Below are 21435 nucleotides of genomic sequence, written 5' to 3' on the forward strand. Positions count from 1 at the left end.
ACCCATGCTTCCAGAGCACTGTTACACTAAAAATATTTTACAGATCTGATTTGATCAGATTTTTGGATGGAAGAGTTTTGTTCACTATAATGGAATTTTAGAATGCTCATGAACCAGACAAAAACGTTTCCCAGAAAAATATTAGATTTCATGTATTGTTGAGGCCAGATGTGTATTTAAAACTGAAGTAGCCAACAAGGAATGGTGATAAAAAAAAATCTCTTCTCAATAATTTTAAAAGTTAAAAATGTATTGTGACACCACCAGTGGTGAAGACCAACACCAAATCCTTTCACATTAAAACACAAAAAAATGAGTACATCCAAGACTGGTTCCTGGACATGTATTAAACTTAGACTACTGTTCACAGTTGATGAGGAATAACCAGTGAAATGGTTTTTAATCTAGGCTTAATCTGATTTTGTTAAAACAACCCTAATGTGATAGTGATGTAACTAAAAACTGTGATCCTGGGAGAATAGATTCCTCCACCACTTCTGATATACATCAGCTTCCTTTCAGGTTTAGATGTTGAGTAAGAAATTATTCAAACCTGCCTCCTCAGATCCTCTTTATAATCTGACGTTTATGGTCTGAAATTCATCAGTCTCCAAAATGCTGCCACCATTTTTACATGTAAATACAGACACTTAAGATCGTAGTGTCTACTACACATACATGTACTCAAGAAAGATTACTTTGGGTCTCTGTATTAAACTAATTTTTGAGTAATTTATTCAGTAACATTTTAGCCTTCTTATCTAATTCCTTGTTCATATTTAATAGCATTGAATGAAGTGGTGAATAGGCAAAGGTGTTTGTGGAGACTGGTGATTTCACACCAATGTCTTACTTGATTAAGACCACAAGAATTCTAAAAAGAGAAGGCGGTTCTCTAACAAAATTCAGTGCACTGAGATGTTCTGTAGTTGTATTAGAAAGGATTGTTTGCTGAAATTTTTCTGTGGGAGAAAAAAAATTAACCCTGAAAGCAGTCTATTTAAGAGGAAATCATGCTGCTTTCAATATTTTAATTCATCCTTTTGACTGGAGAATCCCAGACAAATACTCTCATTGGTTAGCTGGCTTTATTAGGAAATTGTTGACCAATCAGAGTCAGCACACTCAGAGAGACCAATCAAAGTTAGCCGCTCTGTATATAACGTCATCCTCATGACTGTACACTTGGTCTTCCTTTTTTCTTCCTTAATTCCAATACACAAAATAAGTGAAGTGTTTCTAAAAGAATTCACAATGCTTTATAAAATGAACTTTTACTCTGAGAACTGTTGATATTACTGTGACCGGTGCAAAGTGACTTAGAGGGGCATGTTACCAGTGACGGTTTTAAATACATATCAGCCAAGATATCTACTTACAGGCCAACTAAAAAAAAGCGTGAAATCACGCCTCCTCTGTGATCCCTACTTCACTACCATGTACAACTTGGCTGCTCTGGTGAGAGAAGAGACAAGTAGATTATGATAGTCTGTTTGAAATTTTATAGATTGAATACAAGAAATAAACTGCAAGAGCCTGATCTAAAACGTCTCTGCTGCCTACTGCTCTTTATTCTGTTTAGGAGGAATGAGCCACAATGATCTTTTTGTCCTCTTTAGCCTCAGGAATGCATGGACATGTACTCCTAGAGGCATTATTTCCATTTTTATCCTAAATCCAAAGAAGGAACAAAAAACAAGATGTATTTATGAAACATTAAAATAAAAAGTGTCTTTTTTTTTTAAAAGTAGCAATCATCACCATAAAAGTATGTTCAGTCACACAAAGATGGTTTTTATCCTTCCTTATTTTTTTCTCCATTTGTGAAACAAAGGACTTGATAATATTGATGCCTAGTTTGCCTTTGTTAGACTACTCAGTGGATCTGCAAATCTAACATTTTCTAAGGGGGCATAGAGGAGGCCGTTCCACAGAATACAGTGCAACTCAAGAAGTGCAGTGAAAGTAAAAAGATCAGTATGAAAATATTACTGCCACACTCCTCCAGTATCAAGCTGTGTAACCTCCTTCACCTCATTCATTTTCCAACATCAAACAGTTTCATTTTTTGGCGCACAAATATGAGAATAGGGAACAAGGACAACAAAAAAAATTATTATACATGATAAATTACATATTTTCATCTTTTTCGAATAAGCTGATTAAAGAAGAAGTGCATACTAATGCAGTGATGATTTCACTCAACAGGGTCAGCAAGTGATACTGAGATATCCCAATACAATTTTTAATTCCTTTACCAGCTTTCCAGTCTTATGCTTTTCCCTATCCAAATCTTGACATGTTTCAATTTTAACTTAAAAATAAAGAAACAAAAAAATGTAGAAGTAGAAAGTTAGTAAGGGCCTCAAGCTAACACCAGGCAGAGAAACTGGTGACATATCCACACGGAGTCCTGCTTTAAAACGGAGGCTGCAGCTGTGGTGCAATTCTCCAGCTCAATTAGAATGACACGTGTGTAGGGTATTGGACGGGGAAAGGAAGGAGGAAAAAGGAGGGAAAAGGAAGAGAGAAGGCAAGGGCAGCAGAGAAGAATTTACGTTTGGGAGGAGAGGGGCTACACACTTGTCAGGTATCATTAGTCCACTGGCCGCTTTTCACCGTGTTTCTTTGTAAACTCTTCTGCGTTCTTAAAGAATTTTTTACGGTCCTTTGAGTATTCTTCTGCTAGGTCGGCCCTCAGGGGGTGTTCTGGCTGTGGATCATTCACCAGGGCGATGAGTGACTGAATTACTAAAAAACAAACAGACAAATACACACTTTTAGGCAGATACACCCATGATGCATTTGGATATATTATGTGTTGAGTTGATTTCAGCTGTCATGACATTCATATAAAATAATAATTTTTAAAAAATTATATATTCGCATGCAATTTATACAAATATTTTTGACTTCCCCAGTTGTAATCTCATTTCACGATGCACAATACAGCAGTCATATGACGCACTGTAAATCATTACTGTATTGGCTTGCAAACCTTAAAAGCAGTACTAGGGCTATCATAAGACCTTAATTAAACCTGATTACTTTATTAAAAAAAAAAAAACAACACCCACTCCTTCCTCACTGAAACGACAACTGACTTAATAATGTAAGGCATATTTTGAAAACTCTTATCAAAAGAGGTTTATGGTTTGTGCAGTACCATAGATTAACATATTTATACAATTATTTGCCAGAAAGTATTTTAAAAATCTGTCAACATGCTAATGTTAACAATCTCAATGACAAAAAAGCTTTGAAACAAAAGAAAAGTTTAATCTACAGTTATATTCAACTGGAGTTTAAAGCTAGGAAACAAAACAGTAATTTAGCTTCTCCACCTAATCAGGGCTATGTGGGCATTTCAGACTTTAAGCCTGACAGTGCTGTCACCATGGTAACATAAACAACCCACAACAGGTAACACATTACATCACCTTCTTTAAATATAGTGCGGAACAACTGATTTAACAGAGGAAACACAAAATTGGTTGAATTTTCAGTGCAAATGACCAACACTTTCCCTAATTTGTCCAGACATCAGATCCAGGTATTAAAAGGTGACATTCACAATTTCAATCAAAAAACACTTTAAAAAATAAATAAATAAATAAAATTCTGAGGCAGTGTCCTCACTATTTGCTAGTTCTCCAGTCTATTTGCATGCTGGAAACTGGTCTAATGTGTTTACGAAGCCCAGGTGTATGTAAATGGGTAAAGAATTCCCAAAGTGTCTCAGTTCAGTACGCCTGGCTTTTCTCCTTTAGAAAACAAAAAGACCTCTAAACTTTGATAAGCAAGAACCGAGATGAGGATATTGCTCTATACTGACTATAAATTCAGGAGAGCTAACTGCATGAAGATAAACACATAGCGAAAGTGCTAAAACCCTAAACAACTTAAATTACAAATTAGTTTCTGTGGTAATTCAGACAGTGTATAAAAACGTAAAGACGAGTTAAACTTCAGCCACGTACAAACAACAATCTCTCTTATATATATATTTTCCCTAAAACATACTTTTCCACCTTGAAAAACGCAGAGTTTCTGAACATAAACAAACCAGAGATAACAGTGTTTCCACAATCAGAGACATTGCATTTTAAGTGTATAAAAATATTAACAAACAGACGGGTCTATATATTTTTTTGGAAAAACACTTTACTGATCTTAAAGAATAATATATTATCCTCAAATTATACTGACATATTTAAAATAAGTTTAATATATTTTGCCAATTTTTGTTAGAAAAAGGTAGAAAATGTTTCTACCTTTCAATAACTATCATAATCAAGAGTGACAGGCTTACTCAGCACTCAACTAAAGTTTACTTTATAAGGGTCTGTTGCTTGTCACTAATTTGTAACAGGTTTGCTCACCTTGGTCAGTTTTGGTAGCTGGTTTCCAGTTTTCTGCACTAATGACAGGCAGGCAGACCTGTCCTTTTTCATCAATGTTGGGGTGGTAAATCTTCGTCTTGAATGTGATCTTTGGGGGTTTGAAAGGATATTCTGCAGGGAAGATGATCTCGATCCTGAAGGCCCCTTTGTCATAAGGAGGGTTATCCTAGAGATAAAGAATGTCATTGTTGGTCATAAAGCTCCAAAACATAAAACAGCAAAAAATAAATAAATAAAAAATTTCTCATTTGAGCAGTAAATCACATCCAAACTAAAATATGAGGAACTGTAACTGAACATTCCCCAGACATATTTTATAAAGTATAAGATCTGACCACACTTGTACAAACACGTAGTAGGTAAAAGCTTACCATCAAGTGGAAAATTAACTGGTTACATTTTGATTTAGTAACTGAAAAATGTCACTTACTGGAACAATGAGACCCTGCCATGTCAATATATTAGATTCATCGACTTGAATGTTACGGAAGTTTTTCATTCCAGATTTGCGGATTTCTTCAAGCTCCTGTGAAGGAAAAGAGACAGAAACATTTGGCTGTAATATGTTTAAATAACTCACTTTATTTTGATGCACATTTGTCTAATATTCTGGACTGTTCTTAATCTGTTAAAAAAAAAAGAAATAAATAAAAAAATAGTCCAAGAAGTTTCAACTACAACACTCTATTCCAAGATTAGACTGTGTCTCTACATATCTCATACATGTTACACATATTGGTTCACCAGCACCACTTGGGTTATAATAATAAAATATTATGTTAAATAAAAGGCCTACAAATAACTATACCCTCATATGGATAATCTTGTGATTAGCAAGTTTTATTCCTTACGACAAAGACCTAATTGAGCAGTTACAACCTTACTTATCAGATGAGGAAGTGTCCTCCAAGCAAGAATAACATATTGCACCTATGTGATATTGTTAACCACTGAAAGATGTCTAAGTAAACTAGTTAAAGAGAGATCTATAGCACTTAGTACAAGTTGTCCCAATAAGGATAAATGTTAACATGGACTTATCAGATTTCAGAAATGAATGAACATGCTCAACATTCTTCATATTTGTGGGTGGCTGAGAAATGAAAATGATCTTTGAAGTGAAACGTTCTCAAAGCAAAAGACAATGTATGCTTTCGGTTTTGCTTAAAGAGCCCATAACACGGAAAACTGAGGATTCCTCTTGTATTATTATTATTATTATTATTATTATTTTGTTTCAAATAATCACTTTATATATGTGTCATATGTAACTATTCACTTATCTGTCCATATATGGAAACAAAATTTCAGAAACCAGTCCCCTTTGTATTCAATGGTTTTGTGATGTCACAAACACAAAGTACAATTATTCCAGTCGAAATATTAAGCCTAGAGCAGTTGAGCACTGCTCATTCACACTTCAGTTTTTCAGAACAGAATGTTTAAGCAGAAGGGCCACCAATCAGAACAGAGGTAATTAACATACACTAGTATTTACCTTTTCGAGTTACGATTATATATTTAAAAAACAGCATATTAAATTAATAGAATGACTCCGTGTAAAAAATATATTACATAGTTTTGCTGTTTTTGTTTTTTTGGCACAAAAATCACACACGTTATTAGTGGACCTAAAAAGAATAGGCATAAGGAACCTACGAGGGCGTTAGCCAGATAGGTATGGCTAATTACCAACAAGTAAAAGAATACACAAGGAATTTAATTTTTTTTTAAAAGTAAGTAAAACAGACTCGACTCTTTTTAGCTCTTACGACTGCGAAGCCAAGCCTGTAAATATCAGTTATTCATCCACCGGCCTCGTGTCCGGCTTCTTTCGGTTAGATAAACTGACAAGTAAAATAGATAACGATCAGAAATAAACATAACCAACAGCATAAATTAACTTATATATCCGAACTCACGGCTAAACTGATACTTTAAAAAGCTATGTGCGCCACCAATAGCTAAATGTCACGACAAGTTCAAGACGGCTAGCTGACTCGAAGATTAAGTTGTCCTCCTACTCGAATGTTCCCTTCCACCTTAAACTGCGCAGCGGTTCCATTCTGGTCCTGAGGCGCTGTAGTGTAACTACCGCGCCATTTAAGGTGGAACGGAAAATCCGAAAAAGAAACTGCCGAATAGGAAGCCAACTTGACCCCATACTGTTTACACAGATTTATGAGTCACTAGGCCGCATTCTTTATACCGTATTGTAGACTTTTATTCAACACATTTAACAAGAGGTAGTCTAGTATTAAGAAGTGATAAAACATAATAGATTTTTGTCAACCAAAACAGTTTAGCCCTCCAAGCTAAAAGACACTTATCGTGGACTCACTCATTCTAACGCGGAAAAATCACAAACGAACGAAGGTATGAACCGAACGGTCGCACACTTCACTTCCCCAACGTTTAATCTAACGCCTGGCTGCTATATGACTTCAACTACAGTTTGATAAATTTTTTAAAAGGCGATTGTAAAGATAGTACCTTGTGCAGCCTCCTGCTCGCAGCCATCTTCGCCACTCCGACTGCTCCCACAGTGCAGCGCGCTCTCAGGCCTCTCTCTCTAAACTCAGCGCAGACCCACTTTCAGCAGGAAATACTCTCGGACGGGGTTTTACTACTGTCTCCAGCCTTTTACTTTCATCTTCAGCCGAGATCAGATTTTTACTGTCACCTTGCCCTTTTTCTCACGCCTTTAATTCCTCAAACTGCTGCTGAAATGTAGACTAAGTCTGGTATAAAATCCTGGACCTGGAACCATGGGTACTTTCCATTACCAAGCACTAAAAATATGTGGAGTCATTCTACAATTACTGGCACATATGACATCATCTAAAATGAACACAAAAACTAAGCTGCTTTTAGCCATTAAAATTTATTATGGTAGGGTTTTTAATATTTTCAGGTTTATTTCATAACCGTGGCTCAAACGAGTAATGTGGTTTGGAAGAAGAAGAAAAAAATGGATTAACAAATACAAAGTTTGGTTAATTATCATCCATTTAGGGCACTGGTAATGTAGAGTATTTTTTAAATTAATAATTTGTGTTGTTTAAATATCCAAATGACTTTATCAATAAAATTCACGCAAAGAAAAGTTTTATTTGTTAATTTTGTTATTTTTTTTAAACAATATTTAGGGGAGGGCAGCATGGTAGTGCAGCAGGTAGTGCCGGAGTCACACAACTCCAGGGACCTGGAGGTTGTGGGTTTGATTCCCGCTCCGAGTGACTGTCTGTGAGGAGCTTGATGTGTTCTCCCCATGTCCGTGTGCGTTTCCTTTAGGTGCCCCTGTTTCCTCCCACAATCCAAAAACTCACGTTAGTAGGTTGATTGGCTACACAAAAGTGTGTGTGTGTGTGTGTGTGTGTGTGTGTGTGTGTGTGTGTGTGTTGCCCTGTGAAGGATAGGCGCCCAGTCCAGTGTGTATTCCTGCTTTGCGCCCAATCATTCCCGGTGGGCTCCAGACCTACCTTAACCCTGAGCTACCAGAACCATGGAGCTGTGTAACAGCAAGGTTGCTAAGACTTGCACTGTATATATGAGGTAACACTGAGACCCAAGCATATTTTGTCCCCATAGTGAGGAGGATATTGAGAAAGGCAAAAAATCCCCAAAGATTACTGTTGGAGAATTAAAGCAAGAATTACCATGGTGAGGTCACCAAATCTCCAAAAGTAACATTAGAAAACACCTCTATGCCGACAGATTTTTATCAAAATCTTTCAAAAGCTTTGAGGACTCCATACAATGCAAGGACATTTTAAGTCAAAATCTGTATGCCTCTCCCAAGAGACTAAAAATAAGTAATTTTTGGATCTTTCAGCAGATCAAGGATTAAACATATATGTCAGAATCAACTCAAAACTAATTTACTGAAAACAAAATCAGGAGGCACAATGGAACAACAGGTATTGTTCTGGGGTTGTGGGTTCAAGTCCCACTCCGAGTGACTGTCTTTGAGGAGTTTGGTGTGTTCTTCAAGTGCTCCATGTTCCTCCCACGGTCCAAAAACACGTTGGTAGGTGGATTTGCGACTCAAAAGTGTTCATAGGTATGAGTATGTGTATGTGTCACCCTGTGAAGGACTGGGCTCCTGCAGGGTGTGTTCCTGCCAATGATTGCGCCCAATGAATCTGTGACCCTAACCGTGACCCAATAAGTGGTTACAGACAATGAATGAAGGTGTGGAGTCAACCCAGAATGCATCCCTATGCACATGTCAGGAGTACACCCTGAACATGGCACATCTCACCAAGTCACTCACAACGCTACCAGAACCATGGAGCAACTTTACCTTTTTTTATTGGAGTTAATATGATCAGGTTACAGATGAGTGAATATTGTGGTTCTAAAAGGTTTTGTAATCTTAAATGGAGGATTTATGAAAAAGGATTTATGTCAAGTATGAGATGTTAAATTATAAGACTCAGGTCCTGTTGGGGTTCTGAGCATTGAAGAGTAGGGTGAACTGGGGCAAACAATGTATGCAGAGTAGATGGACTACATTCTGTAATTGTACAAATTGCTCCTGTATGGTCAGTGGAGCTGAGAGAATGGACAGTAAGTGTAGGAACACAGTTATTGTGTATATTATATTCTTTCAGGATACTTTCTGCCATTCATAGACATCAGGTGGAGTATTTTTTCACGTGTCCAAAGTTCAATCTAAGGAGGTGATTGTATTTAGCATAGTTTAGCATAGCATAGCAAATGTCTCATAGTTGGAGAGTGGCTACAAACACCTGTGGATTTCAGACCTGAAGACACCTTTGATTTTAGCCTTCAAACACCATCCACTTACTTCATGTTTCATTCACATATAAAAAAACACCCAACACTGATGTTCACTCTAGTTTGCCTTCTGGCTTCATCCAGTTTTTTTTTTTTTTTTTTTATTACATAGCGTCTGCAACCCTTTCTGCATCCAGGTGCACATCTCTGCAAATATGTACATGGGGACATGGTAATGTAGTAGACAGACAGAAAAGCCATCCAATAAGTTTTTTTAATTTCAAGTAACATATATAAAAATAAATCTTTTATATATTTAATTTACTGAGTGCTATCGGGATGTAAACAGTATTTTAAGAAATGTATTAGATATACAAATACGTTTTTAAGCTGTGTGGGAATTCAAAATTCAAACATATAAAGATAAAAAGCAGGACAATGGTTGAATTTTTACATACAATTATACATTTAACAAACCATAAAATGCTTCACAAACTATTTTTTACAAATAACAACAACATGTTTTTAAGACACATTACTGTGTCCATATTTAAAAACTTTTTCTGATGAAAAGAGTTTTCTTGGTTTGCTGGGTTGAAATTAGTTTGACTTCAGTTATTTTCATGTATTTTGCTTTGACTTGGCCTTTTAAATGAATTATATTGTATCTAATATCTTCAGAAATTTCTCCTGGAAATAAATACATTTTATTGTAATTTTAACTTGAAATAAGAAAGAAGGTCTCTGACATTTGCATAGGGACTTAGTCTATTGAATGACAGGCTGTTTGATTTATAACAGATCAATTGAATAATGACATCAGATTATAATAATGGTCATATGACAGGGAAGTCACTGCCTCACAGGATACATATTTTGCTCTCAACCCTCACTGTGTTTAAGAAAGTCACTTCCATTTCTTGACCAAAAGATGTCAGACTAGCGTCAGATATAAAACCTCAGAAACTGGATGTTGTAATGCATTAAACTAAGTCAGCTGCTGCTGGGAGGAAGTCTCTTTACAGTTGTACAATGACGTAATCTTTAATTAATCACCCAGTTATCTGAGTATGTTTTTGGCCTAAAATAGGTGTATTACTTGTGTTTGATTAGCAGTTATGTCACACTTAACACAGATATAATGCTGATGTTGTGATTGTGTGGGGATTCACACTTTCTGTTGAAAACTGTCAATGCAGATTGCAGGTTTTATTTAACCCAAAAAAATTATCTGCATATTTAAATACTATATTCAAGAAGTCTGGTGAGCTAACTTACCTAAAGCACTGTGCAAAATTGAATCTCTTGCTCAATTTATTTCCATTTTAAACAAACATTAAATACAGCTCCATTCCAAGTTTTTTTATTGAATAATTTAATACAAATAAACAATCTTTGAGAATTCAGAATTTTGAAATGTTTCAGGCAGAAATACCAGCCTATTTGGTAAATCTGGACACCAGTATTAAATAAATGTGACCTCTGGGCTCTCAGATGGCACTGCATAAGACACTGGCATGCTACAGTGCAATACATTACACAGGCAAATGCATTCTGAAAGTGTGCTGTGGTCAGAGAAGCCCATGTTTAAGCTTGTCTCCATGAAAAAAGAACATAATATACACTCTCAAAAGAAAAAAAAAAGGTATTGTAGAGGTACTTTATTGGGCACTAGTGGTGCAAACAGTTTAATTTTCCTTTAAAGGTATAACAGAGATTTTGTGATGTGAGTAGGCAAACTCTAGGTTTTTAGAGAGACTTGGGCTGCTGTTAAGAGGACATCTTTTCCTGAAGTCTTTCAAGAATTCAGAATGGGCAAAAATTTCACATGCAAAATTTTACCCTCAGTTCCCAAATTAATACAAAAATGTAACTAAAAGAAAGGTGATGTAACACAGCGGTAAACATGACTTTTTGGAGTGTGTTGCTGAAGCTGTACAGTAAAGCATTTTGTTATGCTTTTTTTCAGTTAAATTAGGGTTCAAGATAATAACACATCGGAGATACTTGTTTTTATTGCATTTTATAGCAGGTCCCAAATTGAGTTTTAGCCTAGAATAATCTGACATTTGCATTGCTTAGTTGAGCTGTAGAAAACTGAGTACCTAAAGAAGTGGACATGAACATATAAGTGTCATGTCAGTGTGAAATTTGCCTAGCTTATCTAATCAGAGTTATGGGCATTTCTGCTTCTTACTAGAATCCACACATCCACTTCTGCAAACAGAAGTGTTATCTGTTTGCAGACATGGCTTTTCCAGTTAGTTTATTTGTTTACTTATATTGATAACCTGTTCCTGTACTCTAACTGCACAAAAAGACACTTTCATGTTTACAGTGAGTGAAACAACGTGAACAGACTTGCCTTCGCTTCCAGTAGATGCTGTTAATTTACAAAGATGGTAAGGAGCTGATGGGAACAATTCCAGTTTTTTTTTCTGCTGTGGAAATATGTTTCAAAGGTATCCAAAGGTTTAAGCTACATTAAAGTGAACCCAAAACTTACACATGTTTTACTATGCACAAAGAGTTTATTTAATCTCCATAGAAAAGCATTGACTAATAAAATGATATTCACTGAAAATGCAGGTCAACATGCATATTTGATCTGATACATGATATATATGTATAAAACCAAAATAGATTTAGTCATCTAAATTGAATTATTAATTTAATAATTAATAATTTAATAATTATTTTAATCTTTTATTCTCTTAGGCTCCGTCCTATGTTGATTTGTTTTTTCACAGAAGGAGTAGTCATCAAAAGATACCAAGTATGACTATGTATGTGACAAATAAACTTTAATTTGATATGACAAATTTTTAACCTGCAGTGGTGTAAAGGATGGCAATTCTTCTCCCCCACCAATCAATAGAAGTGTCTCTTAGCTCCATAACAGATCACATAACAAACCACGGCCTGCTAATTATGGAGTAAGTACATGTTAAGTACAATATAAGTACAAAAAAAAAAACATGTAAATTATTCAGTAAGTAGGGAATAATAAAAATAAGTAAAAAATAAATAAAGGGTATGATAATAGATTTATGAAGTTCTTGCTGGGTAGACAGACATTAAGAATTGCTGTAAGGGATTACAATGGCCTTAAAATGACTTACAATGCTTTTTTTTTCATTTCAGGCAGCAGAGCCTCATGCAGGTGCTGGGCACACATTGTTAGCTAAAGAATATTCTGGAGATGTAACTGACCATTTTAATAATATACTATGTCATGGATATTTCACACATTGTTTAGCCTATGCATTGATGCATTGCTCTGTACATTGCTCTGAAGAAATGGACGATTCTTATCTGCCCACTTGGGTACAACAGGGAACATGCATCAGCTTTGCTTTCCCTTTTTTCTCAGCTCATCAGTCTTACCTTTGGGTGATCATTTTCACACATTCATTCATTCATTCATTATTCGTAACCGCTTCTCCAATTCAGGGTCACTGCGCGCAAAGCAGGAACACACCTCCATAGAATACATACAATACTCACATATTCCATTGGGGTACACCATTCTGTTATATTTTTAAGATGATTTTAATAACACAGAATATTATGTAAATGTGTGGTCTGCAGACACTAACACTCCAGCAAAGAAAGTCACACCGGTGTGTTCATAAATGTAACAAGAGTAACTTCATGCTAAGTGTGGTGTAATTACCCTTTAATTTCCTGTAACTCTTAAGTACACTGTAAGAGTGCTTACACTGCAATGCAGACTTTAATTTAAAGTGAAGTTTTGTACCCTGTACTTTCCTATACCTTACTCTTCAACAAGTCCTTATATGCCTATGTAAAAGAACAATTATTTCTTGCAATTATTATCAAACTCCTTACTTTGTACTTATTTTATCTTATGCCTTACTTAACACTTACCTACTCTTTAGGTTATATGTAATATGTTTAGAAGATGTATGGTAAAAGCTGCATACATCTTCTCTAATATCCTTTACTTGCTCTGCACTTATTTTTTCTTACACCCTACTTAACAGGTACTTACTCCATACTCACACTGTAATTTACGTGCCATAATTTAATGTTACCTAGTGTTCTTCTCCAGGCATGTTCTGCTGTCCAATCACATCATGTTAGCAGCAGTTTTAAAAGAGGCAGTGGCTGACTTCATGTGCCTTGGAACAAGTACATACTTGCACTGTTCCAGCCTGAAAGCATGATGTTTCTTAGTTAAGATTTGGGTCTTATAGTCTTAGAAAGCTAATACTGGAACTGGTCATGCTTAAATTAGGTCATGACTAAATAATGAAATAAAGAGTTAAAATAAATATTTTTGTAATAATACGGGGTGTGTCCAAGTGGTCAGGGAGCAAGGGAAGGAGGTATATGCAGGAGACTTTATTAAACTAAAAACAAAAGGTAACTAGACAGAGGCAAGCTAACACTAAACACAAAACAAGTCTAAACACTAAATGATAAGCACTAAACAAGGCTAAACACAGAGTGTTGTCCATGCCACAAGCACTCATGCAACCCCATACCATCAGTGATGCAGGCTTCTGAACGGAGCGTTGACAACAACTTGGGTTATCCTTGTCCTCACTGGTCCGGATGATATGGCGTCCCAGTGTTCCATAAAGAACTTCAAATCATGACTCATCTGACCACAGAACAGTCTTCCATTTTGCCACACTCCATTTTTAAAAGACCCCTGGCCCAGTGCAAACGTCTGAGCTTGTGGAGCTTGCTTAGAAATGGCATCCTCTTTGCACTGTAGAGTTTCAGCTGGCAACAGCGGATGGCACGGTGGATTGTGTTCACTGACAATGCTTTCTGGAAGTATTCCTGAGCCCATTCTGTTATTTCCTTGACAGTGGCATTCCTGTTTGAGGTGCATTGACGTTTAAAGGCCCGGAGATCACAAGCATCCAGTAGAGTTTTACGGCCTTGACCCTTACGCACAGCAATTATTCCAGATTCTCTGAATCTTTTGATGATGTTATGCACAGTTGATGATGATAACTTAAAAGTCTTTGCTATTTTACGCTGGGTAACACCATTCTGGTATTGCTGCACTATCTTTCTGCGCAACAATGGTGGACTTGGTGATCCTCTTACCATCTTGGCTTCAGAGAGACGCTGACACTCTGAGAAGCTTTTTTCTATACCCAATCATGTTGTCAATTGACCTAATTCATGTTAATTGGTCTTCCAGCTGTTCGTTATATGCTCAATTTCCTTTTTCTAGCCACTTATTGCTACTTGTCCCAACTTTTTTGGAATCTGGTTTGTACATATCTACCAATAATATAGCCAATGTAACAAAAATGTAGTCCACATGGACAAACATGACAGAAAATGTAGCTCATTTCTTTTGCATTACCAATGCAGTAAATAAATAAAATACAAATTTTTTATAGCAGCATGTGTAGCAGTAGCATTACTCAAATGCAACGCTCTTCTGGATTAAAAGAAATACATAATTAAATATTAATTTGAAATATCTGTCAAATCTAACCACCTCTGAAATGTTGAATATTTTAGGCAAATACTTGTTGATCCTGATATTATTCCAATAGTGTTGTGTGTCCTTAGTGTTATTCAAACCTATGTTTAAAAAAAAGGCCCATGGAGGAAATATTTGGGAATTTTTCGGTTTTGTTTGGTGATTGTTGGTTTGTGTTAATGGCACAAACAATTGTAGGTCTGAGGGTGGTAATTATCTATTATATGTGTTTACTGTAAGAGGTCTATAAATCTCAAACGTTAAGGTTTCATTTCATGGACAGCAGGTAAAACTAGGGCAGTCGTTTTCCTGTGTGGGTGTAGAAGCCCTTTGGGGAAACAGGTGAGATTACATTCAGTTTATACCTCAAAGAGGAAAGTATAATAACACTTAATGCCAGTCGGAAAAATATGATTAATAGTAACACCTCCAATCACAGCCTTATATAAAATCTTCATGAGATCACAAAGGAAGCTGTCAAAAGGGTTTTTAAGAACAATGCCATAGAAGAACTGGTTTCCTTAAATAGGACTTTATTTATTTATTTATTTATTTATTTATTTATTTAATCTTAATTTTCTCCCCAGTCATTAGTTATTGGCAGTTTAGTTGGCTTGGATGTCCCGAGGAAAGTGAAGAATTCTCTGAGTGAAGCATTCTCTGAGACATGCGAGGCCAAGCCACCTAACACAGCAGACCAATGTGCTTAGAAGAGAATGCTAATGCTACAGATCCAGATCTGTAACATCAGTCAACTGTTTCCATACAGCCCCTGTTTTAACATGTATATTCCTGGCACTTACAGTGTACCTTCCAATACTTTAAAGATATGAATCAGTACATCAAAAGTACTTACCAGTCCTTGCTGTAATGTTCACTAACCAAGCATTTACAGTGTATTTTCTCATGTTATATGATGTGCTTTCCAGCGTTTTACACCTTAAATTCTGGGAAATGACATCGTAAATATCAGAAATTACACTCTAAGTGGTTAAATACAATAATAACCAGTAAGTATTTTATATGTACTGATTCATAGTTAATCTGTATGATATGACACTTATTAAAAAATTATGGAATGTGCACCATAAAACATGAGGAGATACATTGTAATTACCGGGTAAGTACACATTAAATTAGTGGCTGTATTATAAAGTGTTACAAAAATCTTTTTGCTCTATGGTTTCTTGATCATCATGTTTGTAAACCTGTGTTAAAACCTTCTCTGTAACATGCAGGGTTTAAGAGGTGTATACTGAAAAGGCAGCTATATGTAACGTTTTTCTGGCTTAGCCATCATTTATTTTAGGGGTTCTCAATATGAAACTGTTCTTGCATTTACGTGGCAGCACTCTGGAAAGGGATAAATAAGTGTGTGGAAATCCCCATCATAAATATTTTAGGGGTCTGTGCAATAACTCTCATTGTGTGCCCCATAGTGTGAGGTTTAGTCTAAGAGCTAGTTTGAGTTTAAGAGCTAGTTCCCAGAAATTGTCTTTGCTCTTTGCTGGAATGGTCACAGGATCACAGCTGACCTGCTGTTATTTGAGTGGAAGACCATTCTCTGGAACAAGGGTGACATTAAAATGGTAATGGTGGTAGCTGTGATGCTGAAGATTTTAAACACAACCTCTGAATTAGGTTTAGAGTGTTCCACAACCCAAATATGTCAAGCTATCAGTAATCCTGCAGTTAGAATCTGACCGTTGATGAAGGGACTTTATCAGTGCCTCTCAGTGTAAGACTGACACAAACTGTGTATGGAAAAACCACAATAACAATAAAGCAGCTACGAGTTGTATAAAGGTGTATCTCCAGTATGTCTAGTTAATGGGCACAACGTGTAAAAATCCCAGCAACAGTACGACCCGCTTTGCTCTCACAAGAGCACAACACACTTAAATCTCTTTCATGTTGGTACTGAAAGTGTGCAGTTAAGGTGAAAGCAGAAAAATGACATCAGGTTTTGAAGTGTATGAATCTGCTGTGTGATCATCCCTTTGCTTTTTGCACTCACAGCATTTTGGATCAAAACAAAGTAAAGCCTGTTGACAAAAATTGTGTCTCTGGAGTTTTTCCAAAGTGTTATTTAGGAACAAGTAGCTACTGTAAACAACATGACATTCCCTAACTGACACATGAACATTTCCTGATAATCATAATCTGTTTATGGCCAGAGAGTGTTTCTCGGTACTGGGGCTTTATAGGATAGATGCTTGTGTTTTGTACCTTATGACAGGCACAGTGGTACCTTTTATAGAATATAAACCTTTCTGTCTGCATGATCAGCTCTTGTGTAACACACACTTGTATTAATGGTTTCTGGGGATAACACTGGTTTTCTTTTCTCAACAAAGAAATATCTGTTCCTATGTACATTACACCCATTTGACCTAAACAATAGACATCTGACCCACAGGAGACAGCCAGGGAAATTACAGAAACTGACAGCTATCACTGCGGATTTTCCTTTCTCTCTGGCCTTGTGGGACACAGTTTTGCTGTGTCAATGTTATGATATATTAGGTGCTGCTATTTGTGTGTGTAATGTTGTCTTTCACTTTCCACTCCAGGTCAAAATGCCCCCAGGGAAAGGTTGATGTGCAATTTACAGTATGTAAAAAGGGACCAGTCATATTAATAGTAGTTGTTTTGTTAACCATTAATATTTAACAGGGTGGCATTTTGGTACAACATTTAGTTTCGCTTTGAGACTGCACTAGGATCCCGCACTCACTGGGAGGTCATTCCCTGCAAGGAGTTTGGTTGGTTTTTCCCATATTTGTGTGGGTTCAGAAATGCATTTTAATAGGTGGATTGACTACTCAAATGTGTCCAGAGGTGTGAATGTGTGAGTGACTGTAACAGTATGTGATGTCCTGTGATGAACTGGTACCCTGCCCAGGGTGTGTGCCTACAATGTATCAATTATTTCATGTAGGCCCAAGATAAAATATCAACAGGCAATATTATAGACATATACAGGCACAATTGAGAACACTGAGAAATGTTTAAAAATATTTGGGAAATGCAACAAAAAATTAAATGATTCAGGGAATCTGGAGAAATATTTAAATGCAAGGGACAAGGCCCAAAACCAATATTAGCAGGCTGTGATCTTCGGGCCCTCATGAGGCACTGTATTAAAAACAGACTTGTTTCTGTAGTGGAAATCACAGCATGTGCTCAGAAACACTTCCCAGACTCACTATTAATACAGTCTGTCGCTGCATTCACAAATGCAAGTTAAAACTCACTAATGCAAAGATGAGATATTATATCAATGGGACCAAGAACACTGCTGCCTTCTCTGGGTCAGAGCTCATTTAATATGGAATGAAGTGAAGTAGAAAATGTGTTGTGGTCAAGTCAAAAATTTTAATTATTTTTGGTAAATATGGATGCTCCATCGTCCGGACAAAAGAGCCTCTTCATTTAGACTGATTTTTTAAACTTTCATTTACTAGAATAACCCAACAAAAGCACACACTGTGAGTAGTTAATTTAATTTCTAACTTGGCACATAAATCCATGCCTTGGATATAAGAATATTTTCTTTCTGATTGTGCCAACCGTTTTATGGATAGCCACATGAAGACAATCATGTAGAAAGAAACCCACTTGTAGATGCTCCTCTGAACTTTTTACTGTTTTTTTCTGTAGCCTTCCCATTTTTTCAGTAACTCACATGTTCATTTAGGGGTTTTTTTTGTACTATTTTTCTTTAATATTTATTTGGGGTGGTTTCACAGACAGGGATTAAGCCTAATACTGGAAACCACTCCTAAGTGTATTACTGAATGAGTGGTCTCAGCAACATGTTTCACCCACATGTTGACAGAGAGTCTGATACTTTCACTGTGTTCACTTGGTCACACTGTCAGCCAATTTCATTCTGACTGGCTGCCTGCCTCTACACAGCATGCCAAAATTGCAGACTTGTGACTGGTCTTTTGCATGCCTGTCAAATTTCTTTTTCTGCAGTAGAAGATTGTTTTTGACCACATTAAGTGGTGAAATGTACCAGACTCTCTGGCAGAGCGAGACTATTGAAAAAGAAAGATAATGGAGACCCCAAGCTGCTGAGCATCTGAAATCCTACAATAAGCAAAAGTACGCTACAGCAATTTTTCTCTATAGTTCCCTAACATTTAAAGAGTTTTAAAAGAAGAGGTAATGCAACACAGTGGGAAACATGCACCTGTTCCAGCTTTTTTGGAATGTGTTTTCAGCATCAAATAAAAAAATTAGAATATAGTTAAAAATATATATAATAAGCTTTTTTTCAACATTTAGCAAATTTTAGCTTTGTAAAACTTTCAGTTAAATATAGTATTCAAATTCTTTGCACATCTTTGCATTTTTACATGTACATTTTTCAGAGCATCACAACTACTCTGGAAATGGGGCTTGTACTTCATCTGGGTAGCTTTGTACCACAGGTTGAGGGGAACGAGAATTACTTTAGGGAGCTGTCTAGTTTTCCATTCCTCTAAATTTATTGGGTTATTACCATTATTTCTCATGGAGGTTTTCCAAATATGCACCTGATTTAACCTCATTCTGATTCTGGTAAGGTGTGGAAGTTTCCTCAGTTGTGCTTGTTTTACAGTAAAGCATAAGAAAAAGTGTTATTGTTTTTCGTATGGTTCATCATACATATTATAACTCTGGGTATTGTAACACTTTCTGGAAGCTCACCTGTCCTTCTGAGCATTACTCTTATCTTTCCACTAACTTTTGATTTACCACAAGTGCCCTGATGCTCCAAACAAGAATGTCAACATGTGTAGTGAAAGTCCCTTTCAGGAGGGCTTACTGTAATCAGTTTCACAGTAGTACAAAATCCCGCCTCCTTGCATTCATCCCTCTGGCATTTCAGTGGGTTTGCATGAGAAAATGGCCTTAGAACGAGCCTGTATTGCATCATCATTTCAATGCCTTGTAGGAGCAGAATAAACAAATGCCGGTTGGTGCAGATATAATGATTCAGATGTCTGCTGAACCTTTATTCATGTGTCACTACAACTGACAAATAACTTTCTCTAGATATGTACACAGTCCATTACACATTATTCAACATTACGGCAGCCCAGTTGAAACATGAGACAGATTCTGCATCTCAGGTAAAGTACTTAATTGCAGTAGTAGCCAATGTTAATGCTGAGAAAGTGCTGAGAATGATCCACCATCCAAATCATACCTGCTCTGTGGCAGTCCTGTGGTGATCCTGACCATTGAAGAACTGGGGTAAAGGGGGCAAACAGAGTGCTCCTATGGACAGTTGCGCTGAGAGAATGGACAGTGAGTGTAAAAACAAGGAGGTAGTTATAAAATCATGGCTTTATTAACTTTTGCCTTAATTACATGTGCATTTCAAGGTATTTGGTCCTGATATGTTTATATTTTTAGGATATTTGATATCTGCAGGGAAAGTTATCTTTTTTACACGTCTAGAGAAAGTTATCAGTCAACAACTGTGACACCTGAATAAAATGTCTACTACGTTCTTGTAAAGATGTCAAACATTTGTGCTGATTTAACACAAATCTACAGAAAGACTTAAGTCATGGTTTAGCAACCACTTATTGTGCTCACTCAAAGTCGTAACTTTGGGTTAAATGTTGGGGCACTGAAAAGGGATTTGCCACAACAAATGTGAAACTTGGGACTTATTTTCCTGAATGAAAATTTCTGGCATTACATGACAACTTGTATATGCAGAAGGAATCTATATGTTAGCAAAAAAGTTCTATTGACTAATCTGCTTTCCTCTTGAGTAATACAAGTACTTTTAAAAGCTAAATCTTAAGACAAGGCAGCTTTAAAGAAGTTGTGATGTACAATTGATCCTTGGGTTAACTGTGTTTTGCCTTCACCCTTGGTACTTTCAAGTGCACTGTGTTCATATGGGCCTATTGTATATCACCTGTATTGTGCATTACTTTGGAATACAGGTAGATTCAGTGTCAGTGTAATGATTTAATTTTAGATTTAGTTTCCTCACGTTTCCTCTTCTTTCTGTAACCTTAGAAGGTCTTATTCTGTACAGGTCATGGACACTGACAGAAAACAGGACAGATTTGTTCTCACTTCTGTGTTTGGCTGGAGTTCAAACTGTCTACAGTTCCAGGCAGAGTAACGGAACTAAAAACCTGTTAGCATTCACCTGTGAAATAGTTGTTGAGCCAGAGAGATGTCCCAGACCACTCCTGCTTCATTGTTCAGTCAAGTATTATTGGCATACATAATTGCACCAGTTTATAGTTCCTGCTCAGTGGTCAAAATATGTGTTCCGTACAATCAAAGTGCAATCTGTGGTCTACTGAGACAGAGATAATTGACCACTTATTGCAGTGGGACTTTTTCATTTTTAATTGTTCCTCTTCTTTTGCTAGTCAAGTTCTCTGTTATGGCAGGAAAAGTAGTTTCAGAACCCTTTACTCGTTCCAGAGTATTCTTCTTTTCTTTCTCTGTGCGTCAACCAAGACACGAGGATTATGCAATCGTTAATGGATGAAACTTGTAATAAACCTACTCTTTCTGCCAATATAAACATAACAGCGTGAAGAATTAAATTTCATCGTGTAACTGAGTTGAGAGTACTTACAAAAATATCTTTAATTCACAGTGTAACCATGCATGCACTTCTATATTTAGGGTAAGGCTACAGTATTTAACTCACAGCTTGCAGAAAACCTCTTTAATAAAAGTGAAATTGATGAACAAATACTCATCCTTTGGTAGAAATGTACATAATATGAAAAAGTAAACCAAACCTGTTTTCAGAAATTTGGGATGCTTTAAAAAAAA

At 36.4% G+C, this 21435-nt stretch overlaps 1 protein-coding gene across 1 annotated transcript; it reads right to left on the bottom strand.

Annotated features, from left to right (window-relative positions):
- Positions 1–175: 175 nt before the first annotated feature.
- On the bottom strand, positions 176–7160 carry LOC136676824 (ubiquitin-conjugating enzyme E2 L3). Its single transcript, XM_066654068.1, has 4 exons — positions 6897–7160; positions 4834–4929; positions 4383–4569; positions 176–2751 (listed from the first exon to the last, which is right to left on the bottom strand). Exons 1-4 carry the CDS (start codon positions 6921–6923, stop codon positions 2597–2599), a joined length of 465 nt encoding a protein of 154 aa, XP_066510165.1. The 5' UTR covers positions 6924–7160; the 3' UTR covers positions 176–2596.
- Positions 7161–21435: the final 14275 nt, after the last annotated feature.

This window comes from Hoplias malabaricus, chromosome X2 (genome assembly GCF_029633855.1).
Source record: "Hoplias malabaricus isolate fHopMal1 chromosome X2, fHopMal1.hap1, whole genome shotgun sequence".
Classification (NCBI taxonomy): Eukaryota; Metazoa; Chordata; class Actinopteri; order Characiformes; family Erythrinidae; genus Hoplias; species Hoplias malabaricus.

Coding starts and splice junctions, on each gene's coding strand:
- LOC136676824 (XM_066654068.1), bottom strand. CDS start 6,923: ATGGCTGCGAGCAGGAGGCTGCACAAG. Junction 4,570..4,833: donor GGCAGGGTCTCATTGTTCCA/GTAAGTGACATT, acceptor CTTTATCTCTAG/GATAACCCTCCTTATGACAA. Junction 2,752..4,382: donor AGCTACCAAAACTGACCAAG/GTGAGCAAACCT, acceptor TTTGTTTTTTAG/TAATTCAGTCACTCATCGCC.